This window comes from Arvicola amphibius, chromosome 4 (assembly GCF_903992535.2).
Source record: "Arvicola amphibius chromosome 4, mArvAmp1.2, whole genome shotgun sequence".
Lineage (NCBI taxonomy): Eukaryota > Metazoa > Chordata > Mammalia > Rodentia > Cricetidae > Arvicola > Arvicola amphibius.
Genome location: NC_052050.1, coordinates 153,490,324 through 153,517,999, shown reverse-complemented (window position 1 = coordinate 153,517,999; position 27,676 = coordinate 153,490,324). Strand labels below are relative to the sequence as shown.

The 27,676-nt window shown below is 46.5% G+C and overlaps 1 protein-coding gene across 1 annotated transcript; it reads left to right on the top strand.

Annotated features, from left to right (window-relative positions):
* Positions 1-314: 314 nt before the first annotated feature.
* Fbxo25 (F-box protein 25) lies at positions 315-27,334 on the top strand. Its single transcript, XM_038326552.1, has 10 exons — positions 315-431; positions 4,940-5,080; positions 8,013-8,113; positions 9,238-9,287; positions 11,378-11,470; positions 14,455-14,548; positions 15,068-15,252; positions 17,215-17,397; positions 21,429-21,572; positions 26,392-27,334. The coding sequence occupies exons 2-10, from the start codon at positions 4,947-4,949 to the stop codon at positions 26,479-26,481; spliced, it is 1,074 nt and encodes a 357-aa protein (XP_038182480.1). The 5' UTR covers positions 315-431; positions 4,940-4,946; the 3' UTR covers positions 26,482-27,334.
* The last annotated feature ends 342 nt before the right edge of the window (positions 27,335-27,676 follow it).

The window sequence follows — 27,676 nt, the reverse complement described above, 5'->3', positions numbered from 1 at the left end:
GGCCTCGCTAGGCAGGCTGGAAAATGGGCAGGGAGGTGAGGGGTCTGAGTGTATACAGGTCGGTGTCCCTGCTAGCATCAGGCCGGCGGTCTGTGGATCCGGAGAGGGCGTCCACAGACCGTGGCTAACCAACCGGTTTCCGCCAGACGATTCGGGCAACGCCAGCAGGGCGAGTCAAAAAGTCCCACCACGGGCCCACAGGCGACAAGGATGGGTGGGTGGGGCTTGCGTTCACTGCGCACGCGCTCCGGAGGCCTCCGAGCTCGGGTAGCAACACGATCACGTGGCTCGACCCCGGCCAATCAACGGCACCCCGAGGCGGGGCGTCCAGCGGTGCACCTCGGCGGGAGGCGGACGGACGACTTCCGGCAATAATTGGACGCAGCAGCTCGGTGAGGTTGGTTGCTGCCTTGTCAGAAAGGGACCAGCAGGTGAGAAGGGACTCGGGATGGGCTGGGGAGGGGCTGTCAGGCCGGGCGCTTCCGGCCCACGCGTCGCTGGCCGCTGTGCAGCCCGCTGGCCTGTGCAGGCTGTGCGCTCGCCCACCTCCCGGGGGTCCAGGCGCCCGCCCCCCACCCCCGCCGGCCTGTCATCTGCCGGTCCTTGCCTCCTCCCGAGCACACCTGGCAGGGCAGCATCCTTCAGGCCTGCGCGTGCATTCGCTGCCAGACACAAGAGATTGGTGTCTTTATCCTCAGCTCATTTCTGCCTGTCTTCCAGTGGCGTTCCATCTCCATCCTTGGGCCTGTTCAAACACCCCTGACCGCACATCTGGAGAGCTGTCCCTGTGAAGGGTCCTTCTGCCCTGCATGCAGCGCCGAGGCTTAATTTCCCACCGTTCTCATTCCATTTTCCTTTGCTCCGGGGCATGCTGTCCCTACCACATCTGTGATGATCTCCCCGGACTCCTTGGGGGTAAACCCGACTTCTGACACTCGGCCTGAAATATGCAGTGTGTTTGTTTACCATCTTTCACAATCAAATTTACCCACATTTACAGACTTCACATTTGATCCCAGCTCTTTTAATTTAAATTACTTAAAAATTTTATAAGAAAACCTGACCAGCGGCAAAACCAAAAGCTTATTAGCTTGACGACTATTCATTCTAGTTTAAAAGGGTTTCAGTTGTTAATTCCATGTGTGGCATGTGCACCAGTGCCCAAGAAGAACAGAGGCCTCGGACCTGTTGGACTGGAGTTACAAACAGTTGTGAGCCGCCTGATTTGATTGCTGGGAGCCAAACCTGGGGTCCTCTGTAAGAGCAGTTAGCGGGTGCTCCTAGCTGCTGATCCGTCTCTCCAGCCCCAGACCATCCATCCATTCTTAAATGGAGATTATCTTTCTCAGATTTTAAAATGAAACTTTAAAGCGAAGCTTTTCTCGCCTTTCTGTTTTTGTTATGACTTGTTTTATTGTAGTGTCCTTGCCACACACTCAACGCTCTTGTTTTGAAGAAAAACGTAACTGATGATGTATGGTCTAATTATTTTTTCTTGTAATTTGCAAATAGAGCATCACACATGTAAAGTAAAAAAAAAAAACCAAAATACAAACAACAACAAACACCCAAACCTGTAATTTCCTGGACTCTGTTTTACTAGGCTGTTAGGATTCCTATAAATATAGTGGCCAAGAGCATGGACTGTGGAATCAGAGTCCATAATTTTGAATCCTGCCCTATTGAATTCTTTGCTTCTGTACTCTCATGTATAAAATAGTTTTTGTTGTGATATGGTGGGTGAACACGGGGCCTCGGGTGTGCTAGGCAAGCGCTCAACCACTGAGCCTTGAAATGGAGAATTAAGTCTGTAAAATGAGGGTATTCCCGGACCAAACTGGGTGTCATTCGCGTGACTCGTTCAGTTAGTGCCGAGCCCATTCTGAGTTGTGGTTCATTCATTAGGAGCGCCGTGCTTGTTGAAGCAGCAGCAGCAGCCATATCTTTTTGCTTAGTTCAGGCTCTTTGGTCCTGACAGACTCTACTAGGGAATGAATGTGAAGAAGTCGTCCTGTTCCCCTGCAGTATCCCACCTTCCTGTTCTGCCACGTGAAATAGAAACCCAGAACAGACAAAGGTGTGCAACCCAAGTGCTTTCTGGCGTTAGTTAGCAATTACTGTGCTTAAATTCTAGTGCAGATGGGGACTGGATGAATGGCTCAGCCGTCAAGAGCGCTTGCTGCTCTAGCAGAGGACCCGGTTAGGTTCCCAGCACCCACAAGGTGGCTCCCAACTGTTGTATAGCTCCAGTTACAAGAGAAAATGACACCTCTGTTTGACCTTTCCCGGGGACTGCAGAGCGCAGTGCACTTACTTCCGTGCATACAGGGAAGACACTCACACACACACACATAAAATGAAAGTAAATATATTAAAAAAATACGTGCAGGTTATACAAGCTGTGTCACGGCTGAGTAGACTTTGAGACGTTACTCATACACATATGTTAATTTTTCAGAACTGATTTATGGTTTTTACTTTATGTGCTGGCTAATCTTTGTGTCGGCTTGGCACACCTGAGAAGAGGGAGCCTCGGCTGAGGATTAACGCCACGAGGTTGGCTATTTTCTCGGTTGCTACTTGCTGTGGGATGGCCCAGTGTGCTGTGGGGTTGTACAGCCCTTGGCAGGTGGGACTGGGCTGTCTGAAAACAGCTGTCTTAGCAAGGCACAGGTTGCAAAGGCACAGGATTCTTCTGTGATTTCTGCTGAGTTTCTCCCCTGCCACCCCGGGATGAAACAAACCCTTTCCTACCTACATGTTTTACCAGAAAACAGAAAAGAAACTAGACTTCCTTTAGCATTTGCAAAGTCTCAAAATAAAGGTAATTTTAATTTTAAATATATTAATGAAATTCTAGGAATTCATGTGTTTTAACCAAGTAGATAAATTCCTGTAAAAAGTGGGTTGTCACCTGATCTATAGAGTGAGTTCCAGGACAGCCAAGGCTATACAAAACAAAACAAAAGTGGGTTGCCATTGTTTAAAATCTTTTAGTAACATTATTTTCTAGTACACAAAACCAGATGTTTCACATTGAATTTAATGATATATGACCTTTTAAACTGCAGATTGTCTTCTGTTTTATGAGAAGGGTTTTGCTCTGGAGCCCAGGTTGGTCTTGAATTCTTACCTCAGATACTCGAGTGCTAGGATTACAGGTGGATAGGAAGACAGGTGGACAGGCAGACAGGCAGACAGGTGGACAGGTATATGCCACCATACCTAGCCCCCCAGTGGCTTTTGTTTTAAAGTGGTGCTTGGAATTGAACCCAGGGCCTCATGAGCGCTAGGTAGGTGTTGTACTACTGACCTATATCCTAGTGGCCCTTTGTTGCTGTTTACCAATAAATCGCTTCTAGAACCCGTGCCTTAGTTTATGAACTATGTAGATTCTGCTTTGGAACAGTGGACTAAGACAGCAATCCCAAGACCGTGCCCTGTCAAGTCTGAAATAAATCTTGAAACAAAAATTTTCCTCTAGGTTGTAAAATCTGGGACGTAAGGGTTTTATTTTCATATTTCTGTTGCTACCGAGCCTCAGCTTGAAAGGGTTATTTATATCATACCAAACTGTTTTCTCACCATAGTTCTGTCAGTGAGTCACAATACACATAGGGTTGACAACAACCGAAATGCCACAACGGCTCTTCTTATAAATGCTATTAAATTTTTTAAGATGAAAGATAAATACATACACCTAGCGGGGAGTGGCTTCCTAGGTTCGTGCAGGGTTTGCATCTTATCAGGCTTAGGATACTTGTTAGCTGAGGACATGGATGAGGAACTGTAGGTTCGGGAGTTACTTTTCTTTTTCTGTTCTCCCTTTTAATTTTACGATACAGACCCTAGAAAGTTATCTTTCTAGACTGGGTAATGCAACTATAACACAGAATAAGACATTGTGATTATCTTACAGGAAAAATAATGTTGAATACATAAGTAATTTCAGATACTGGACGGTGGCAGAGACTGGTTCATGGGGTGGAGAGGTCAGAAGGGAGCTGTTTGCATGGAGCCTTTGTAGGAGGTGGCAATTTGACTTTGTAAACACAATTATCTGGAGCTGCTCTTAGCATTCGCTGTGTGTGAGGCTCACCTTTGGACCCAGCATCCCTTCCCTTGCCCCTCCCAACACTGCTGTTCTGCTGGTACCTCCTTAGCGCTCGCTCTGTGCTAAGAGTACTCGCTGCTCTCACCAAAGACCCAGGTTTGGTTGCCGGCACCACCTGCATGGCAGCATTTTGCCTTCCAGCTTCAGTGCTGCTGTGGCTGCACCTCCAGTCCTCTGAAGGTCCACTGCCTGGAATGCCGCAGTCTGATCAAATCGTTTGCCTCTTGGTTTCTTGGCTCCTGGTTGTTCTTAGGACAAAGCCCAACCCCTTTCTTCATCCGGTCATCATCCTCTCTCTCTCTGGAGTCAGGTGGGACTGTGGCTTAGTTACATCGCCTCCTGCTTCTGGAATCGGTGGAAAGTGGGGAGAGCTGTTTGGAGTGGCTCCTCAGCTTGCTTGCTTCTTCAGATTCAAACGCAGGTGTCGTCTGGGGAAAACCTTTCACCACACATTCTTGTGCAGTAAGACCCACCTGTGCTTAACCTGGTTATCGCTTTAGTACAACCAGAGTGCTATATAATCGTCACTGTGTGGTTACCATGGCTAGCAGTAGTAAGCGATACATGTAATTTACATGTTAAATAAAACTGGTTATGTATGAGAAGAAATTTATATTTTTTTGTTTTCCTTTTTTTGTGACAGGGTCTCTTTGTGTAGGTCTGGCAGTCCTGGAACTCACCCTGTAGACCAGGCTGGCCTCAAACTCAGAGATCTGCCTGCCTCTGGCTCCCAAGTGCATCACCACCACCCAGCGAGAAGAAATTTGTGTTCATTATGTGTATATGTACCTTTAATGTAACCTTTTTTTTTTTTTTTTTAAACAGGAGAACTATGCCATTTCTGGGTCAGGACTGGAGATCCCCTGGATGGAGCTGGATTAAAACTGAGGATGGGTGGAAAAGATGTGACTCCTGTAGCCAAGAGCTCCGAAACGAGAGTAACCAGTACACCCTCAACCACAGCATGTACGTCTCAGTGAGGAAGAGTCGCTGCCGCCACCTGCGCCGGCCTCATGTGGTTGTCAGGGTCACTGCTGAGCTCTGTCGCTTACAGTTGTGCTCACGATTTTGGCTAGGCCTGCTGTCCAGACTGCTCCTGTGATGTTTAACTGTGGCGAGCAGACTTCTGTCTCCATCAGCAGTCGTGATTACAGGGACAAGGGACATTCAGCCATACCGGGCTTTCAGATGGTGCTGAGGATTTGAACTCAGGCCTCTCTGCTTGCATAGCAAGTGCTCTTAGCCACTGAGCCATCTCTCCAGCCCCAGGCTCGCATCTGAAACATACCTGCATGCCCTGTCCCCAGTAAACAGTATCTCCATCCCTGTCCTCAAACTCTTAATACCTCTCGTGATCCCTGTTTGCCCTTTCGTGACGAGACTATCTGTTTTATCATAATGTCCTCAGATCCGGGTGTGTTCAGCATGCACTGGTAAAGCCCCTTAGTTTTTTTAAGCCTGACTGTTTTGTTGTCTGGATTGTTGTGCTTTGTTTATGTGTGCAGGTGTTGATAGACGTGGGGATTGCCTAGGCACGTCACTGTTGTGACTGGGGCTGTCACGGATGCAGGAGCGTGGGCGTCTCTTTAGACCCGCTTTCAGTTCTTTCTACTCAGTATTTAAGGGTTTACTACTCCCTTCCTCGCTGGCTGCACTGTTTTATATTTCCACCACCAGTGCTTGAAGGTCCTCGTTTTCTACATCCTCGCCAACACTTACTTCCTGCACTTTTGGACGGCAGCCATGTTAAGGAGTGTGAAGTCTTAGGACAGTTTTTGCTTGCATTTCCCCAAGAATTAATGAGGTTGCACACATTTTCATATGTCGTTAGCCCGTTTGCACTTCTTCCTTGCACAAGTTAAAGTTCTCTGCCTCTTCTTTGGGGGATTTATTATAGAAGATTCTTTTGTTTTTCAAGAAGGATAAGGAATATTTGTATTGCTCATAAGACCAAAGGTCATAAAATAGGAAGTGTTTGCTCTGAAATGCAGTTGACCAAGTTTATTTGCATGAAACATGGAAAGGTTTGTATAATATTAATGCTTTTATTAAATTCGCATATGTTAAATCTTAATCCTGGAAGCATTTTTTTCCCACCAGTTTTACATTTTTGTATATCTGGCAGTATAAAAATTATTAGCCCAAAGTATGACCTTCCTACCTTAAAATACCTCATAAAAATAGCAGCTAGTTGATAATTTGCTGTTGTGAGGTATTTGATTACACTGTATGAAGATATGTCATTGTGATTGGTTTACTAAGAAGGTAAATGGCCAGTACCTAGGCAGGAGGTATAGACAGATCATTTTTCCTTTGATAATTTGTGATTTTAGCTAAAGTTTTTTTTTTTCTGATTCAGAAGTGTCTCCATCTAGTGTCTGAGTCAGTGATCACAGGCTAGGATAAGAGTGACTATGGGATTCTAAGAGTCAGGGATCTGTGTTCGGGAGTTGGGTCATTAGGTGCCCGCGAGACTTGGATGCCCTCTGGCTGCCTGGAGGATTTACTGCAGTGCCTGTGCTGTTTAACTGTGGCAGCTGTGAGCCAACCTCTGCGGTAAACTCAGCTCTTTTATGAAAAGTGCACACTAGTGGCAGATAAAAGCGGTTTTTACACAATTTTCTCATCAAAGAATAGTGATGGGGAGCTGGAGAGATGGCTCAGTGGTTAAGAGCGCTAATTCCTCTTCCAGAGAACCTGGGTTCAACTCACAGCTGTCTGTAACTCCAGTTCCAGGGGTCTCGACACCCACGGCAAAGCACCAATGCACATAAAATAAAAATGAATAAATTAAAAATTCAAAACCCTTTAATAAAATCAGTAATGGGCTGAAAACTAGCTTTTAAGTGTGCCCCCAAAAACAAACAAAAAACCCAACAAACAAAAGCATATTTAGTGTTTAGGTTGTGGATTGCTTTTTATACTTTTTCTTTTCTTTCTTTCTGTCTTTCTTTTTCTTTTATTTTCTCTTCTTTTCTTTCTGTCTTTGTTTGATTTGTTTTGAGGCAGGGTGTCTCTGTGAAGCCCTGGTTGTCCAGACTCAACCCCGTAGACCAGGCTGGAATAGTTTTTATTACAAAGAGGAAAAAAAAAGATGCTTGAGTTGCTATTGCTTGATATGAATTCCTTGTCTCATAAAAATGAAAAAAAAATACTAAAATACTTTAAATGTGTTTAAATATTACAAATGTAGCTTTCACTTGCTGGTTCTTCAGCATATTTGCTAGAAGCTTATTAAGAAAAGGCACAGTGCAGCAAGAGTGAGCTAGAGCCAAACATCTGGAAAATGTAGGTGATAAACAGGAGCGTTATGTTTGCTCAGCTTTGATGAGGAACACAGCAAGTTTCAGCCCCGTAGTCATATTGCTACTAGGGTTCAGTGCTTTTGTGGTTTTGTTTATAATGTTGAGGCTTTAAACTATTTTGATGTTTGGAAAGTTTAAAGCACGGCTGGCTTTCTGGAGGAACGGTTTTAAAAGAAAAAAATAAATCTTAGTTCCTTCAGAATGAAAAGAGAATGTAGCTATTGCCCTTGAGTGTCCAGTTCATTCCTCCCTGAAATGTAGCCAGTCCTCACCAGGATTTAACAGGGTCTTTATTTTGATCCCCAGATTACCAAGCGAATACTTACTTTCTTACAAAAGAAAAGCAAAATAAAGTTCTTCCTGAAAAATTTACTTTAATGAACTGTCTGTTTTTTTTTTTTTTGTTGTTGTTGTTCATTTGTTTAGTTTTGTTTTCTGAGACAGGGTTTCTCTGTAGCTTTGGAGCCTGTCCTGGAACTAGCTCTTGTAGACCAGGCTGGCCTCAAACTCACAGAGATCCGCCTGCCTCCTGAGTGCTGGGATTAAAGGTGTGTGCCACCACCCCCCAGTTTAATGAACTATCTTTATTTCAGTATCTTAAATAATGGCGAAGAAGAAATATTCAACAACGAGTGTGAGTATGCAGCCAAGAAGAGGAAGAAGGAGCATTTCGGAAACGACACCGCCACTCGCAGTAAGAGTGCTTTCTCTGGTTTTATCATCTTATTTGTGGGATATTGATGTTGTCATAATGGATTGCTTGGCAGTGCTCTCTAACGAGGTGTGCCGACAAGCTCTGCGCCCAGTGCTGTCCGTCGGTCTGGTGAGCAGACTGCCTATCACTCAGCTCGCTGTTGGTAAGGTCTAGACAATCAAAGATGGCAAGCCTGAAGCCCGCCTCTGAATCTGAGGATGCTGCCCCAAACTGAGCGCCTCCTAGACAGAAAGGCCTCTGGGAGGGATGGTTTAGATATGGGGCTATTGGGGTGTGTGGACAGGAGCCAGAAGTGGGCAGAGCTAGGGCGAGGGGCAATGATGTGCAGGTGGAGGGTGTGAGGAGTCTGGGTTCTGTCACAGCCCTGCCCACCATGGCCCATGCTGTGAATACCTGCTAGGATGTGAAGAAGGCAGACACAAGGAGAGGCTTCATGATCTTAGTTATGTGTGCCATGTGTGGCCATACAGCTAATAAAAGACCAGAACCTTCTGTTAGGTGTATCATGATATAGAGATAATATTACAGGATTTTATAAGCATGTATATTTGATATAACACTTTTCTTCTAAGTTAATAAGATACGTTACTACCATTTTTTTTTCATGTAGAATGTCTGAGCACTTAGGGGATGTAGCGCCTGCCCTTCACTCTACGTGTTATGTGCTACTATGATTCATGAGCTTGGAAAGGGGCCTGGAGATTTAAACACACAGAGACACGGGTCATCCTTGAAACAAGAATGCCCCCATTATTGTCAGCCAATATAATGCTCTGGCCACGCCCCAGCTCTCGGGATCTTTCAGGGGCAGGCCCACCAGAACCCACTCCCCTGCCGTCAGGGTCTCGTGCTCAGAGCAGCTGCAGGCTGCTCAGAGCAGAGGAAAACAAGTTGTTTACAGGAAATTCAGGGTCTGGTGGTCTGCAGTCCCCAACAAGGTGATGCTAGGGAACAAAGCGTACTGCTTACACTCACCAAGCAGACGCACCTCTTGGCTGGAGCAGTGAGGTCATCTTGTTAGTCTGTCCTGCCTTCCAGTTTCCTTAACATCTTGAGGTTGAAAGGATTTGCCAGATTTCAAGGACCTTTCATCTTTGTTCTAGGTTTTTATCGTGAGAAATGGATCTATGTTCATAAAGAAAGCACAAAAGAAGTAAGTATGCTTTAGAAGAGTGTTGCTGTATTGTTTGTGCTGAATATGTCCATTAGTTTAGTTCTTTGGTAATGCTATAGTGAGTCTATAACTTACATTCGAACAGATGAATATGTATGTGACAGCTTTTTGAATCAGTGACTATAATTATGTACATGTACATGTATGTACTCATTGATATGTGCATGACCGTGCACTGGGTATGTGTGGTATAAGCATATGTATTTGTGGTATATAGTGCATGTAGTATGTTTGTGTTATATGATCTGTGTGGTGTTTGTGTAATATGATGGATATATATGATATGTGCATGTGTATGGTGTGTGCATATATACATGGCATATGCTGTGTACATGTGAGTGCTATGTTGTATATTTGTATATGTAGCATATATGGAATGTGTTTGCAATATAATGCATGTGTATGTATATGGCATGTTTATGTAATGTGTATGTTTGTGATGTGTTTGTGCATAGACTGTGTGTGCCACACACGTGTGTGATTGTGGTGTTTGTAGTATGTATGGTCCATGAGTTTGGATGTGTGTGTACTTTTGATCCCCATGCATCTCTAAATCAGCAAGGGTTATTAAAACCAAGCATACATCCCTGTGTGTTTGATCCATGTTCTGGCAGTGTGGACTGCAGCTGCAGGTGAAGTTTTTCCTTTACCTTGTGTGCTTGGGGAATAAGATGCCCATGAGCCCCTCCTTGCAAAATGCATAGCGGCTCCTAGGAAACCACTCAGGTCGGCTCTGCAGGGCACTGTGGACGTTTTCTCTGCTGATTGCCAAGCTGACCGAAACTTTCTTCTGAGTCATCCCACAAACCAGTTGGCTACACTGTGTTTCTTGTTTCTCTACTTAGTTTTAAGTAAATCTAGTTCCTTTTATAGATCTAGAACATCTGCATTAGTTTTATTTTACAGCTGTTGGGAAAAAGAAACTAATGGTGCAATTCCATATTACATAATTATGAGGTTAGGGTTAGTTAAGTGTTCCAGAAATGTTAGTGTTATTTTTTTTTAATTTACCACTATTATTTATTCAGTGCGTGTGTGTGTGTGTGTGTGTGTGTGTGTGTGTGTGAGAGAGAGAGAGAGAGAGAGAGAGAGAGAGAGAGAGAGAGCGTGTGTGTGTGAGCTTTGCTTCCTTACAGCTCACAGCGGTGTTTTACATGTAGATATGCTTAGAAAGCATGGATATTGATGTTCTGTGTGAATGTGTAATTGGGTTGTACACGTTAGGACTGTAAGAGTTGTGTAGTTTCCCCACGGGGCCAGCAGACATTGCTGTGTCTGCTGCTCTTCCACAGCCCCACTAACCTGTTTCGAACTCAAAGTCACTTGTCACGAGGAATCTTGTGGTTCCTTACTGTCTTCTAGTTTATCTGCCCTGTGACTCTGAGCTGAAAATCCACGCATAGATTTAGGTGTTTCACATGCAGAAGGTAGGGCTTAAGATCTTTCCCAACCCGAGTTCAAGTCTGTACAGACTGATACAGAAGACAGAAGACCTCTCAGACAGAGCAGCAATATTTATGACCCTGAGGAGAAATTACGTCTCCTTTTTGGTTTCCAGATCTGTGCATCTCATTGTAGCAGTTGGCTTTTTGGCTGCTCCGCTCCCATGATGCCAGTCTGGAAACCAGCCATTGTCAGACTTGGGTCATGGAATCCCAGGCATCTGCATAGCTGTTTCTCAGAGCTGCCTCTCTAAGGCCACTTGTTGGTGGTTGAGATCACTTCCCCCAGAGCTGTCAGAACTCCATGTGGAGACACACTGCTGGTGTCCAACACCAGCATCCTGAGGCCTCGTGTTCACCCCACCTTGTCCCCAGCAGCAGAAAGCAGAATGGCGTTTCTTGAACTTCTCTTTGTCGTTATACCAGCAGTGTGAGCAAAGTGTCAATGCCTCGCGTCTCAGTTGCACACAATTGGCTTCAATTCAGCATTGCTGTACCTTATTCTCATTTATATCTGACGTAAATCTTTAGAACCAATACACTGCCGTCTATGCTCCCTAGCCGACATCACCTGTTAGCCCATTTTGCTCATCTGGTTGAGCTCACTGCTTGTCTTTTTTTTTCTAGAGGCATGGCTACTGTACCCTGGGAGAAGCCTTCAACCGGCTAGACTTCTCAAGTGCAATCCAAGATATTAGGAGGTTCACTTACGTGGTCAAAGTAAGTGGTTGTTTCAGAAGCAGCGTTCTGTTGAATAACTGTCCTGCAGGTTCCAGATGTGAGGTAGGCCCGGTGCTGTGGCCGCTGCGCGGAGGTTCTCCTGTTTCCTGTGAAAAGGGAAGGGACAAGCGTGGTAGAAGACGTGGGGCTTACAACACCGAGGTCTCAGTTGCAAGTCTCAGGCTTGGTGAGACCTTCCTGCCCAGAGGTTGTGGGAACTAGGGTGTTCCAGAGCCTCTTTCTGGGGAACACCTCAGATAGTTGAGCTCAAGAGGACCCCCGATGACTCCATCTGTGTTCTCTACTGCACGCATTCACTTAAAATGGGCCTTGTTAGATACAAAGGAACAACCAGCTAACAGACAAGAGGAATTTACACAGAGTAGAGGTCCGCAAGAGTCTTGCTGCGTTACTGATATTTGTCAGAAGTTTCTGTTTTGGGATATGTTTGGAAGGAAAAGATTGTTGCTGTATAGAGTTTGCTTTTGTGGCTCATTCACTTCTCTGCATTGTATGTAAAGTACAAGTGGGGGCTTCACACCTGCTAGCCCTGCTTACATAAAGGACAAGTGGGGGCTTCACACCTGCTAGCCATGCTTACATAAAGGACAAGTGGGGTCTTCACACCTGCTAGCCCTGCTTACGTAAAGGACAAGTGGGGTCTCCACACCTGCTAGCCCTGCTTACGTAAAGGACAAGTGGGGTCTTCACATCTGCTAGCCCTGCTTATGTAACACACGAGTAGGGTCTTCACAACACCTGCACGCCCTCCTTCTAGTGGTGCTCAGAGACCCTTACTGCCTTCTAGGTGTTTCAAGGTGTTGACACAAAGCACAGAGATGAATTGCCCTTGGCCTCAGCTGGCGTGATGTATGATAGGATTCTAGGCAGCTGGCGTGATGTATGATAGGATTCTAGGCAGCTGGCAGATGGCAGGAGAAGCAGTCACAGTTCCTCTTGTGCCCAGTAGACATTGGGTACTATTTCCTGAGCTCTTGACAGCATCTGCCTGGGTGACCCTGCTCTGGTGATGGAACCGAGATTCACTCTGGCTTGTTCAAGTGTTGACTTTGGCATCCAGAGAAGACACAGGCCAGTTCTAACAGAACTGTTTCTACCAGCTCTCAAATACTTCTGTAAAGAATCTTTTTTACAAAGTAGAAGTGACTTCCTCTGTTTCTAAACAACAAGCTTTCTTAATAAAGTTGGTACTTACACTTGTCCAAAATATGACTAGCCTAGCCCTGCCGGCCAGGTGAAGTTTCCTGTCGCTCTGATGAAGTCCTCTGGCAGAAGCGGCATAAGGAAGGAGACTCTGTTTGGAATAGAAAGGTGAAGTGTCTTGTTTCAGAGCGCAGTGAGCTTCTGCATTTCCTGTTCACTGTGGTGGCAGCCCTGGGCTTGCTTCTGTGTCCAACTTTACTCCGTTTGTCCCTTCTGCATTTGTTATCATAAGAGGTTGGTTTTGAGCAAATGTTCTTTCATGTTCCTTGAGATGATAGGCCGGTTTCCTCCACTGTTGATGCCTGTAAGGCTTACGGGTTGGCCTGTGTTGAACTGTCTTGAAATGACTCTCACGTGCTGGTGAGTTATCTTGATGTGCAGTTGGTTTCTGTTTCCTGGAACTGGGCAAGCAAACAGATTTTAGCATCTGCTTTTTGTTTTTCAAATCGTGGATTTTGTCCTTTGTTGCGGTGTCCTGATTTGCTCTTGGTATTGATAGCCCCATGGTGTGCATTGGGAAGAATTCCTTCCCCTTCTTGGAACACTTTGAGAAGAAATGGGTTGTCTAAGTGTTTGGTGGAATTCAGCAGCGAAGCAGTTTGGCCCTGGGATTTTCATTGATGAGCACCTTCGTCACGGCTTCAGTCTTGCTGCCCATTGCACGTCTGTTGAGGTTCTGTTTCTTCAGGATTCAGTCTTGGTCTAAGATGATAGCAAACTGTGGACCAGGGTGGCCAAGCAGAATGGGCTGAGTGTCCTCGACCCTAGGGATAGAGAAGTAGTGTGGGCAGCTGCACCAGGGAGTGGGGAGGAGAGACCGTGAACTGACTGCTCTACCTGTAATTGCAAATGTTGTTCCCTAAAATGGAGCTGTGGAAAGGAGGGGAGAAAAGGAGTTGGCGGGTTTATCATGACTTAGAATAGGGCACTGACAGGTGGATGTCTCCTCTGAGGCCTGAGAGGGCGAGAGAGTGATGTAGAGCCCCAGTTACAAAAGTATTGGGGCAGAAGAATGTAAGCCCACCTAAGTTCTGAAGGAACTATCAGGAAAGAGCGAGGAGTTATGTTGTCCTTGTTTAGTTATAAAAACATGTTAGAATTAAGAGCAAACCTTTATTACGTCAGTAAATGCTTCTCTGTTGGGTCAGAGAGCACAGCCAAACTTCAGGTTATATACACTTAGTACCCGGATGTAGAGATCTGCACTTGGGAATGGAAGGATGGGAAAGATAGAGCAAAATATACCAAACCGAGAGGAACAAGAGGCATGGAGGGACAGAGTCCTCAGCAATGCCAACAGGGGCCAGTCTGTAGCAGGGCTGAGGGAGGCCAGGCGTCAGGATGAGCCTCCATCTCTATCAGCAAGGTTGGCATCGCTTAGATTCCAGTGCAGTGATTGCTCTTGGTTCCTAGGTTTTCTACACTGTGTTTGAATTGTGTTTTAAGAGATTACGTGTTGATCTTTTTAACTTTCTACATGGAAGGAAGGGCCTGTTGATTTTTTGACTGTCTGTCGGCTTTAGAGAGTGGATCAGAGCATGAAGGAGGGTGAGGAAAGTCTGTTGGTGACCAGGATGCTCTGCAGCTCCCTGCTGATGTAAGGTACAAGGTTAGGAGGCTGAGTGTTTAGTCATCTCACTGGCCTGCAGCCGCCTTATCTAGCGCCACATGTCAGCCCATCTCACCCTGCTCCAGTCTGTGACCGTGGCGTTTCCGTCCGAAACGGACTCACAGCTTAGCCTTCCCTTCTTATCTTGAAGCTGCTGCAGCTGATTGCCAAGTCCCAGCTAACCTCCCTGAGCGGAGTGGCGCAGAAGAACTACTTCAACATTTTGGATAAGATTGTCCAAAAGGGTAAGGTTATTTCTCAACATTTGTTGTATCTTTTTAAATAAAATCTTTATTGATAAAAAAAAGTCACATAGTATACAACTAGGCCGTTTACACAGCATTGGTTTTTAATGGGATAAAAATACATACGACATAAAATTTATTATTTCATCAATTCTCAGTACACTGTTCAAGGCACTGTGTGCTTGTCCATTGTGCGTCCGTAACTGCCGTCTCTAGAGCTGCTGCCCTAACACACTGCACCCCTCAAACACAAGCTCCCCACTTGCCAGCCCCATCCTCCTGTCCCATCACTGCATCTTCGTCTGCAGACTCCAGAGACTTGCATGCGGATTATACTGTTCATCCTTCTGTAGTTGGCTCCTTCCAGGTTGGCCCCTGCAAGGCTCCTCCACATGGGACAGGTCAGAGTTTCCTTCCTTGTCTAGGTTGAGTGGTGTCCCAGTGTAGGGATCTTCAGTTGATAGACACTGTGAGAAGAGGTCTTTGCTCTGTCAATCTGTGGCTTGTTATTTATTTCAGTTCTTGATGACCATCAGAACCCTCGCCTCATCAAAGACCTTCTCCAGGACTTGAGTTCTACCCTCTGCATCCTCGTCCGAGGGGTGGGGAAGTCAGTGTTAGTGGGAAACATCAACATTTGGATCTGCCGCTTGGAAACGGTTCTCAACTGGCAGCAGCAGCTGCAGAATCTTCAGATGACGAAGGTAGATTTCTCTTTGTTTTCCTGTTTTTGTTTTTTGAGACAGGATCTTACTAGTAGCTCTGTCTGGCTTTGTAGACCAGGCTGGTTTTGAACTCACAGAGATCTGCCTGCCTCTGCCTGTACAGCACTGGGATTAAAGGTGAGTGCCACCACATCTGGTTAAATTTATTTTTAATTGACACAGTATTCATATGTACTTAAGAAGTGCTGTGTGATACTTTATGTATCTGTGATGTAAGGGGACTTGGTGACCATTACCTCAGACGTTCGCCTGTTCTCTGAGATTTTCGATGAATTGTTGTCAACCATGGTTACCACTGTGCTATGAGCAATAAAAGTTCCCCCTCCTTTCCAGCTGTCTTCCTGGACCCATAGTCGTATATTCTCGGACCCTCTTCTCGGTCTGCTTCTTTACTGAGACCCACCTTTTCTTTTCTTTCTTTTGGTTTCTCAAGACAGGGTTTTCTGTAGCTTTGGCGCCTGTCCTGGAACTAGCTCTTGTAGACCAGGTTGGCCTCGACCTCACAGAGATCCACCTGCCTCTGCCTCCCGAGTGCTGGGATTAAAGGCGTGCGCCACCACCACCTGGCTTCTGCCTTTTCATTTCATGTAATTTAGAACATGATTTTGTCTTACTATTTTTGCCTTCTTTTGCATAACCTATGGTTCCATCCTTATTGCTGAAAATGATAGTGTTTCATTAGTTTTGTTGCTGAATCATATATAACATATTTGCATTCATATAAACATATAAAACATATAAGTCATGTGTCAGTAGACACTAGGGTGATTCCATGTCTCAGTTACTGTGAATCCCACTTCTAAAACAGTGATTTCAGTTCCTTTGGATGTATATGCATTAGCAGCCTTGCTGGGTCATATGGTAATTCTGTTTCTATTTTTTTCAGGAACCTCAGGGTTGCTCTTCTCTTTGCTAATTTACATTTCTGTCAACAGTCTATGAGAATTCCCCTTTCTCTCAGTCACCAGCATTTATTTTGCTGTTTTAAGAATTGCCATTCTAACTGGTGTAGGCAGGTACCTCATTATGATTTTGATTGGCATTTCTCCGATGATTAGTAATTTTGAGTGTTTGCATATACTTGTTGACTATTTGTGTATCCTCTTGAGACATGTTATTATTAACTCATCCGTTTTTAAATAGGATCTATTGGGGTCCTTCATCATTGAGTCCTGTGATTTCCTAGCATTTGTAAATTAACCCCTGTCAGCTGAATAACCGGCAGGCAATCTCTTCCATGTTGGGTGTCCTTTCCATCTCTACTTTCTTTTGGGATACAGAAGCTTATTTATTTTATGTTAATCAGACACCACATTATGTATCATAAACATATGTTAAACTGTCAGTGAAGAGAAAATTCAGATTTAAAGGTGAATGCAAATAGTCGGGCAGTGGTGGCGCATGCGTTTAATCCTAGCACTCAGGAGGCAGAGGCAGGATCTGTGAGTTCAAGGCCAGCCTGGTCTACAAGAGCTAGTTCCAGGACAGGCTCCAAAGCTACAGAGAATCCCTGTCTCGAAAAACCAAAAAAAAAAAAAAAGAAAAAAAAAAAAAGAAAAAGGAAAAAGGTTGGTGCATATAAAGCCGGGGGACCTTGTAGACATGGTGTCTGTCGTGGGATGCAGCATGGTGGCCCACTCTATGACCCTTGTTTCCATTGCTGTCATAAAGCATGGCTGCTGTCAGCTATAGTCCTCATTTCAGAGCTGCCATTTTCTGGGTATTTGTCTAATTATGAAAGAGCTGGGCTATGTCCAAGGGTTCATCTTCGTGAGTACGAAACTGCACGTGTCAGCCCTCTGAGACCACCAATCACAGTAGTGGGGTAACACTGAAGTGAGTGTTACAGGACAGACAGTGTCAGCCTAGCATGGCCATTATTTCTTGTTGAAGGAAGCCACTGTGTTCTCTCCTGTTTGACACTGTTGTGTTTCCTTTTAGCAGGTGAATTCTGGCCTCACACTCAGTGACCTGCCCTTGCACATGCTGAACAACATCCTGTACCGTTTCTCAGACGGCTGGGACATTGTCACCCTGGGCCAGGTGACACCGACCCTGTACATGCTCAGTGAAGATAGGCGGCTGTGGAAGAAGCTATGTCAGTACCACTTTGCCGAGAAGCAGGTGAGTGTGTGCTGCGGTGCCCTTGAGTCAGGTCGGCTGGTCCCGTCCAGGTCCCTGGTGAGTCAGGTCGGCTGGTCCCATCCAGGTCTCTGGTGCTCCAGTGATCTTGGGAGAATATGTATTCCATACCCAGAGACTTGATAGTACTAGAGTAGACTGAAGTTGCTTCTGAATTCTCTTCTACCAATTACAAGATTCATGTGTCATATTGAAAAGGAATTATGATTCTAAAAATGGCCTAGTACCGAATAATTACCTGAACTATATCACATTTACTGGTCAAAGGTCATGGTCTTCTTTCCACCTAATAAATCATATTCTAGCTCTGCCTCTTGTCAGCCTGTTGTCCTGCAAGAGTCAGCGGGTCCTTGTAGCTTCACGCTTCCCACTTGGTGCCTGCTTGGTGGCACAGTCCTCCATGTCTTGTAACTCCCATGTTTCCCACTTGGTAGCACCATACTGAGGTTCTCCGTGTCTTGTAGCTCTAATATTGCCCATTTGGTGGCACCGTCTCGAGGTCCTCCGTGTCTTGTATGGCCTGTGCTTCCCACTTGGTAGCACTGGCTAAGGTCCTCAGTGTCTTGCTAGTTGACTCTCTTCTCTAGACTAACACCCCTGGCCTATTGTGTAGAACAGTGCCCATTCGATACAGGGATAGGAAGGGCAGGCAGGCATTATGTTGTATATCTTGTAGATTGGACATGACTAAGATAGAGGAGCATTGTGAGGTTGGGGGTAAAATTGTGCCTGTTTCATGGCAAGCATAGAAAGCAGTCCCATCTGAAGAAAGAATCAAGAGTCTTAGCCACACTCCATCCAGTTAGCTTAGAAAATCCAGTGAATGATCTGGAACACATGGCACCTTTTGCTGTTGTTGTTGTTGTTTATTTGAGACAGGGCTTCTCTGTGTAGCTTTGGTGCCTGTCTTGGAACTAGCTCTTGTAGAGCAGGCTGGCTTTGAATTCACAGAGATCCACCTACCTCTGCCTCCCGAGTGCTTGAATTAAAGGAGTGCGCCACATGGCACCTTTTAAATGACCCTCTGGATCTTTCTGGAAAGAAACATTGTGTGGTCATAAGGAGGCCAATTAAAAGACTAGAGAGGCAAAGGCGGTGGTCAGGGATATGTATATGTCCAACCAGGGTCCTAGGTGAGGCAGCTGGCTCTTCCCAGGGAAGGTCTGTAATGATGTTTATTTATATTTTAATAAATAAAGCTTGCCTGAAGATCAGAATGCAAAACAGCCACACTAGTCAGCCATACAGGCCAGGCAGTGGTGGCACACACCTTTAATCCTAGCAGCCACACTAGTTAGCCATAAAGACTGGGCGGCAGTGGTGCACACCTTTAATCCCAAAACTAGAGAGGAATATAAGGCGGAATGAGACAGGAACTCGCTCTCTTTCAGTCTGAAGATTTCATAGAGGTAAGAGCTCTCTAGTGGCTTGGCTACTTTGCTTTTCTGATCTTCAGGCAAACTTTGTTTATTAAAATACAAATGAAATACCACTACAAGGTCTGAGCAGGAGAGGCCTAAACAAAGCCCTGAGTGAGGAAATGCCTACAGGGACCTCACGCAGGTCTGAGAGAGCTTAGAAAGCTCTGGATCCTGACAGGGAGCAGTCCAGTAAGGAAGACGGATGAGGACGACAGATGGTACATTGCCTGGGAGTTTGCAGAGGCTGCGCCTGAGAACTGTGGGCGGGGTATTTGGGAGAAGCAAGAGGGCTGGGCTGTTCATCTGAGCAGGAGGGAACGTCCACTGCACCCCTGAATTATCAGCCATCCTGTCTCTCCATACTCCCGTCTTTCCCACTTTCTCGGCTGGCAACTTGATTCTGCCCTCTCCTCTTTGAAACTGGGTTTGGGTTGGCATCAGGAATTCGGGAGAGGCTGAATAATCCTTTGAAGGGAAGATATAGAACCATGGACAAACGATGGATGAAAGTATGTCTGGGATGGGCCTTGCGTATCACTCAGTTGCTCTGGAGCCTACATCGAAGGATACCCACAGGGAGAGGGGCCAGGGCTCCTAGCAACCTGCATCCTCTGTTCAGGCTGGGCTACCAGAGCTCCTGGTCGGTGTTTATAGAAATACATGTTTAGGATGTCTGCTGACTGTTGTGAGCCCCGAGCTCCTTGACAGGATGCTTTAAAGAGGTTATGGGTCTGGCTGCACCAGTATTTACGTTCCATAAGAAGTTAGGTTAGAATCTGTGCTTAGCACCTACGTGTGCATCTTCTGGTGCATATTTCCTTGATCGAACCACAAAACTGAATCTCTAAGATGCTGTTATTAGTTCTTCATAAGTGACTAACAATAGCACCCTGATTTCTCAGGACTAGCGTAGGTCAGAGTTACCTTCAAACCAACAGTATAGGTTAGGAAGCACCTCAGCGGGAGCTGAAGGCTGTGTAGGCCTAACTGACTGACGTAGTGACATCAGAAGAGGCCATTGGTAAGACACCTTTAACGTAAGCACTTGTGTGAATGTGAGACTTGAGTAACAAAAAGACCCGGCACCGTAGGTCAGAGAGAAGCATACAGGAATGTGGGTGTCCCTCCTGTGAACAGGAATGTGGGTGTCCCTCCTGTGAACACTGGTGGGGCATGAACAGTGAACAGGGAGAGAAGACAAGGCAGAGGTGTTTTGTCTCTAGAAGCTGATGTTTCTGTGGTGCTTAAAGGGCACAGAGATTGCTATGGCCAGGCCTCTAATTGGTCCCCTTTTGCTTTTCAAATTGTGGTAGAAATAAGATACCCTCATTGGCTCCATTATCATTTCCAAGCAGAGCCCCTAAAAAGTGTGGCTGGTTACATGTTGTGTAAGTTATTATTTTTAGTTATAAAAAGCAAAACACTCAAAAACAGAAACAAACTTAGACAAGGGCATCTTTGCATAAATGAGCAAGGACAAGGCCTGTCAAGCACACAGTTCTCTCTATGTACACAGCACACACATAGAACTGCCCTGGCCGTGTGCTTTATTTTCTCATGACCCAAATTATATGGCTCAAACTTTTTTGGTAACACCTTCATTAAGATGCTATCCAGTTTGTGTCGCCATCGCTACGGCCCCTCCCGGACATCATTGTTGTCTCAGAAGGAGCCTGGTACCCTCAGCCATCATCTCAGCCCCATCCAGCCCTAAGCAACCTGTGTCTGCTGGGGCTTCCTATTCTGGGTGTGTGGTGTGAGCAGACTATGCAGCGGTCAGGCCCTGTGACTGCCTCCTTCCCTCAGCATAATGCCCTTCAGGATGTATCCATGGTAGGAATCAAAGCCTCATTCCTTTGGGGACTAAAGATTCCATTTCTTGGATACACCATGTTTTGTTTACCCATTCATCTGGTCCTGGGCCTGGTTTTCCTTCCACCTTGTGGCTAGTATGATTGTTGCTGTGGACGTCCATTACTGAGTTTGTGTGTAGACATGGTTTTTTTTTCATTTCTCTAAACTAATTTCTGAGTAGTGGAATCACAGTTCTGTTGCTCTAGTTAGTCCTGGGGAGGCCGCACTCTTTCTCACAGTGGCCACACCATTTTACGTTCCCACCAGAAGAACCAGGCCTCTGATTGCCCACACCTCCCCAGCACCTGCTGTTGCCTGGGTCTAACTACCAGGTGGTACCTCAGGTGGTTGGCATCTCGTCATAAGGACATTGACCATTCGTGTGTCTTGGCAGTAGAAGTGCTTTTTCAAGCCCATAATCCATACTGAGTAGGCGGTGCTCTTTATTTATCCTGCGTGCAAGTCTCTTAGCAAATACATGACATCTACAGCATCGCAGACCTCGTTCCAGAGCTGCCGTCCGTCTGTCTCTGTGTGGGACACCATGGTTTGCTTGACTTGTTCCTCACTGATTTAATCCAAGTGAGTTTAATATCAGATCATAAAGTGTTTCATGTATTGCTCTGCCATATATATATATATATATATATATATATATATATATACACATGTATATATACATACTTAATGCTTGTTTTAGAAATCATCTGATATTCTGAACAGAGTTTTCTGTTTCAGTTTTGTAGGCACTTGATCCTTTCAGAGAAAGGTCACATCGAGTGGAAGTTGATGTACTTCACCCTGCAGAAGTACTACCCCACTAAAGAGCAGTACGGGGACACCCTCCATTTCTGTCGCCACTGCAGCATTCTCTTCTGGAAGGTAAGGGTTCCACGTGTGCTCTGGGGACGCGAGGGCAAACTGTCCGTCTGTGTCTTAAACAGAAAGGTGAGGAAAGAACGGGAAGTGATGCTCGTGATGGGAGCATTAGGAATGCATCCCACTATCCCCGGGGAGGGGTGGGGCATCCACAGGAGGGCACGCTTGTGTTGTGATGCCATCACTATTAAAAGCTCCTGACATGCTTGTCCTTGCTGCTGATAGAGGTCTAGGAGGTCTGATGGAGCAGAAAAGGCTCCTGAGTATCCGATCTTGACTGGGGCTTTGCGCTCCTGTCTAGCCTGAGGAACCTGCATTTGTCTTCCTGGGAGGCAGGCCCACTCTGCAGAGGGTCAGGGCCAGCCTCCTGCCTCGTCCCACAAAGCTGAGTTCTTAGGTTAGGCAGTGTGGGCACAGGAAGCACAGGCTTCAAACAAAATGTGCAAACCTAAGACCGTAATTTTTCTTTTTCTTTTTCTTTTTCTTTTTTTTTTTTTTTTAATTATTTGGTTTTTGAGACAAGGTTTCTCTGTAGTTTTGGAGCCTGTCCTGGAGCTAGCTCTTGTAGACCAGGTTGGCCTCGAACTCACAGAGATCCACCTGCCTCTGCCTCCCGAGTGGTGGGATTAAAGGTGTGCGCCACCACTGCCCGGCAAGACTGCCCTTTAGTGAGAAACTCAGATGGCCCTATCAGCAGCAGTTTTCATAGCCGAACAGCAAATCAGGAGCCCCTCCTCCAGTCCACTGCCCGTTTCAAGATCGCCCCGCCCATCTTGTCCTGGTTATAGTAGCTTGTTTCCCTCGCCACAGGAGGGCCCTGTGTGTCACTTTTTCCCCCTGGTAGAGGCAGAAATGTGCTTAGAGATTTTGCTTCATACCCATCTAAATTTGTTAGAAGCTCCAAATTGTTGACAGATTTTTAATTTTTTTTCAGTTCAAACTCCATTTATAACTGCATAACCTTCTATTGTGATGGTTCAGAGCTGAGCAGAGGGGTAAAGATGCTGAGGTCACTGTGGGCTGTCTGACAGGCGTTGAGCAGTAGTTGTTGGCATCCTCAGCAGGACAGCTAAGGAGGTTGTCCCCCCCACAGGCAGTTGCGGTTGTCTCCGCAGCAGGCAGTCTCCTCTCTAGAAGATTCTCTCTTGAGAATAGGGTTCTGTGTTCAGTTTGTCCTCAGTTCCTTGGTGACTTTGTGCATACAGACAGACAGCCTCGAGTGTAGGATCCTGGTTATAGCATATCTGTATCTCTGCTGCTCTGAGATGAGGACAGTCTGTGTCAGTCAGAGCGGGCGACACTTCCCTCTCTGCTGCTCTGACGACAGTCTGTGTCAGTCAGAGCGGGTGACACTTCCTTCTCTGTTGTTCTGAGAAGATGACAGTCTGTCAGAGCGGGTGACACTTCCTTCTCTGCTGCTCTGAGAAGATGAAGACAGTCTGTCAGTCAGAGCGGGTGAGGCTGGTAATGTTCTCTGAATCAATACATCACTTAGAAACTGGCTTCTCGTGTCCTCCCGAGAGTATTTTATACTATAGAGGTATTAAATGTATGGATACTTGCTGAGGGAAGGTACTGATCATGGGATTGAAGACTTGCATGAGATAGTTGGTGTTTTTCTTGGACTAGTATCTAAGGATATTTGGCACTTTTCCTGTCCACTGAAGAAAACAGCACAAAGAACATTTGCTCTCTCTGCGCCATCTCTGTTGTTGGGCAGTGTAAGAATGCGCTGCTCAGCTTCCCTGGAATGTCCAAGTTCTGGTTATTTTTACCTGAAAGATGACTTAGTTTTCCAAAGAACTGGCCTCTCCTGCCATAGTGATCTCGCTATGAAAAGTCAGACCAGGCCATTAAAGGGCAGACCCCTGCTGGTCTTTGCCTTTCTGAGAGACAAGTTGGTGGAGGGTGGCACCAGCCCAGCAGGATGTCTGAGGCTTCAGGAAGCCATTCATATTAGCACAGCTTCCCCACCTGCCGTCCTTCCAGAGGCCCTGCTGCGTGGAGGGTCTGTTTCCCAATGTTCCTGTAAAAATGTCAGGAGGACCGCCTTTCTTAATCCCCGAGGATGCCACTCCAGAACAGCATCCTCCTGGGGAGGGCATGGGCGTGCGGTCAGGGAGGCCCAGGTGACCAGTGTGCTGCAGGTGTGGCAATGTGCAGCCTGACCTATGGAAATGTGTTGTGGCTTTGAAAATGGTGCCTGATGTTAGTGGTGTCTGCCTCAGCTTCCTGGGAAGCACTGTTGACTGGGACACTAAGAGAACCTCAAGACCATTGGGAGTGTGAAGAGGCATGGGTCGTCCTCACCTGGACCTGGGCATGGACAAGAGCCGCACTATGGCTGAGCTGCTCCTTGTCTTGTACCTGGCATGTTCCACCGTGGCCACCTGTCCCCGTGGGGACCCTGCACCTCCTCCCTAGCTGGTTTTCCATCAGTTCTAGTTCACTACACTGGAGTGATTCTTGTTAATTATTCCAACTACTGCTCAAGACCCAGTCGGTTGTTCCCAGCCTGGTTACCAGTACCCTTAGAAGGCCATTCAGTGTGTGCATGTATCTCTCCGTCACTACGTGGTTTCCTGACAGGGAAGCCTGTCAGAAACTGTGGGCCCCGAGAGAGGGCTGGGGGCCAGCCTGGGGACTTGGCCTTTCTCTGCTCCTTTTTGGTCTCGTTATTTCAGTAGCCAAGAGAGGGCTAGACACTTAGCAGTGACCCTGAGGTCTCTGAAGGCAGTAGAAGCTAGATGACCAGAACCAGTGTTGAGGCAGAGTTCCCAGACCCTCCCTATTGGCCGTCTTTGTGAACTGCCCCCACGTGAGCACAGCTGAAAGGCCACCCTGCTCCTAAGCTGGGCAGAGAAGGACGGTCCAGTTAGCACAGGAGCAGCCACTAGCTCAGGGCTGCTGGCCACACAGAAGCTCCAGCCGGTGCTCGTGGACTGTAAGACATGAGGTGTCAGAGGTAGATGGAGTTCCTCACACTGGCACAGTTGGCTCCATAGTTATTCACAGAGCAGACCCCAGAACAATAAAAAAGATGAGGGGCTTTCCCCCCAGAATCTTATATTTTTCATGGAAATATGAGACTGCTTTATTCATTTTTTTAAAAAGTGGTATGGCCTTCCAGATTGTCAGTTTGGAAAACTTAAAGGGAAATGGAATGGTTTCTCTTACCTTAGGCTCCCTCCCTTCCTCTTTCCTTCTTCCTTCCTTCCCTTTTTCCTTCCTTCCTTCCCTTTTTCCTTTCTTCCTTCCTTCCTTCCTTCCTTCCTTCTTCCTTCCTTCCCTTTTTCCTTCCTTCCTTCCTTCCTCCTTCCTTCCTCCTTTCTCCTCCTTCCTTCCTTCCTCCTCCCTTCCTCCTTCCTCCTTCCTCCTTCCTTCCTTCTTCCTTCTCCGTCCTTCCTCTCCTTTCTCCTTCCTCCTTCCTTCCTCTTCCTTCCTTCCACTCCTCCCTTCCCCCTCCTTCCTTCCTCCTTCTTCCTTCTTTCCTTCCTCCTTCCTTCCTCCTTCTTCATTCCTTCTTTTCCTTCCTCCTTCCTTCCTTACTTCCCTTTTTCCCTTCCTTCCTTCCTTCTTTCCTTCCTTCCTTTCCCTTCCTTCCTTCCTTCCTTCCTTCCTTGCCTTATTGTTCTTCCTTCCCTTGTCCTTCCATTCTTTTCCTTCCTTCCTTCCTCCCCCTCCTACCCCTTCCCGTCCTTCCCATCCTTTTCCTTCCTCCATCCTTCTCTCTTCCTCCTCCTTTCTCCTATCCTTCCTTCCTTCCCTTCTTCCCTCTTCCTCCTCCTTCTTCCCTCCTTTTTCCTTCCTTCCTTCCTTCCTTCCTTCCTTCCTTCCTTCCTTCCTTCCTTTTTTATTTTTTGAAACATATTTTTCACTCTGTGGCCCTGGCCGGCCTGAAAGTCTTCATATAGACCTCTAATTCGCAAAAAGATCAACCTGCCTCGACTACCCGAGTGCCGGGATTAAAGGCACTGGCCGCCCTGCCTGGCCTTGTCCTAGGTTCTCTCACTTGTGTAAATGCGATGCTGTCCTTTCATACTGTTTAATAGTGATCAGATTTACTCACAAGTGTCTCAGTTATTTTCACAATATATGCTTCAAGCCTGAATGCCTGGTGGCTCCTTGCTCCGTCTAACCCTGACTCTTCTTTTCCTCCCTCTGCTGCTCCCTTGCTGGCTCTTCACGGTGTCAAGGACTACCAACTTGCTTGGTTGTTGAAGGTACTTCCTGTGGCGGTGTGCTGGTCCATCTTTGTACTGTCCTTGCCCTGTCGGGTGGCAGCGTTAATAAGGTTCAGCTCTCGCTAACCACAGTTAGACTTATGTCAGAAAGCTGACTGACAAACCATCCTGCACCTCAGCGTGGTCTGCTGGAGGCCAGAGCGGCAGCTCCAACCACACTGAGCCTTTCCAGATGGTGCTAGTTTTCTGCACATCTTAAATTTCTCTCGTTGCTTCTACTAAAATAATTGTACCAACTCTGCACCCCTACCCTTGGGACAGTGCTTGTGGCGTCCCATCCTTTCTGTGGGGAGACTACTCAACCATCCTGGAAGCCTGCAAAGGGAAGAAGGAACTGGGAGGCAGGATGTGGAGGGATGGGCAGGGGAGGCTGAGGTCTTACAGGGTGACCACAGAGATGAAGCATTGCCACCTGTTGTTGGCCTTCCCTGGGGCCACCCGGGTACTGATTCCCGGCTAAGCCATTTGTGTAGCATTGAGAGGGACTGGGATCCACTTAACAAAATCCAGACGCTGGCTCTGTGAAAGTGTGATGGTGTGTCCTGACCCTCCTCCTCCTCCTCTTCCTCCTCTCCTAGGACTCGGGACACCCCTGCACCGCGGCTGACCCCGACAGCTGCTTTACGCCCGTGTCCCCTCAGCACTTCATTGACCTCTTCAAGTTTTAATGGTGCCCTCAGCCCTGGACCCTCATCCACAGTTGTCCCTTGTGCTTTTTGTGTGTCTTGTAGTTGGTGTGCGTGTTCTGTGACACAGGGTGACAGGGCTGTGGCCGGCTGTGCCTCTGCGAGGACACGGAAGACACTCTGGTGGTCGTGCGGCACCGGTGAGGTGGAGACCACAAGCCATTTGTACTTCTTTCTTGAAACTCTTCCAAGCAAATGCCATTTGCAGTTTTGTATATTTTTAAATATGGATCAGAAAAAGTTGTGGATATTCAGCCCCACATCCTGTGCTGAACTGACACGAACCACGGGGTTGTGCTTCTTAGTTGTCTGATGAGTTTTCCGTCGTCTCGTGATTGGGATGAGGGACAGAACAGTTGAACCTGTAAATACGTTATGCAGAATATTTATTTTTCTTAAAATGTATTTTCACAACCTCTGTGGCTGTGCCCAAATGATTCCTCACTGAACACAAGATAAGCCGAGGAACTTGCTTGGCATGCTGTCTCACTACAGTGGGTAGGGCTGGGAACCCCATGCTGTCCATGGCTAGCACCGGGCTCTGTGTTCCTGGGAACCCCTGCCTTGTGGCCATCATACATCCATACATGGGATGTGGGCTCCAAACCAGAACAGGGCCTCTGCCAAGGAGCTGGAAACAGCCTAGGGAGGCCTGAACTCGACATGTAGGAATTACTTTCACGAGTAAAGTAATAAACCATGTTTATCTACTGATTCAGCTTCATCAAATTTACATCTAACTGAATGGTGTTGTCTCTAAAATATTGCTGTTTTGTTTTAAAAATAATGCATGTGCACTTTAAAAATTTTTGAAAATAAAGGTATATGAAAGAAAGTGGAATAGTTTTTCCCCAGAAGATAACTGTGCTTGCTGAGAAGGATATGCAGGGTTGCCCCCAGCAGTGGTGGCCATAGTGCATTGCTGTGTACTTTCATCTTCAGTTGAGTCGGGAGCCCAAAGCATTTTCCAAGGACATTAAAATTCATAACTGCATTTTTATAGATATGGATCGAAAATTTCCCTTTCCAGCCTCATACTGCCCCCAGCTGACAGCACAGCCCAGAACAACGTCTGTAGTTGCCAGCTTAGTTGCTTTGGCACAGTACCGACGCCCAGCCGTCTCATGCACACGAAAGTGAGCATGTTTTAAAACCATCAACATCCTGCCTGCCGTTC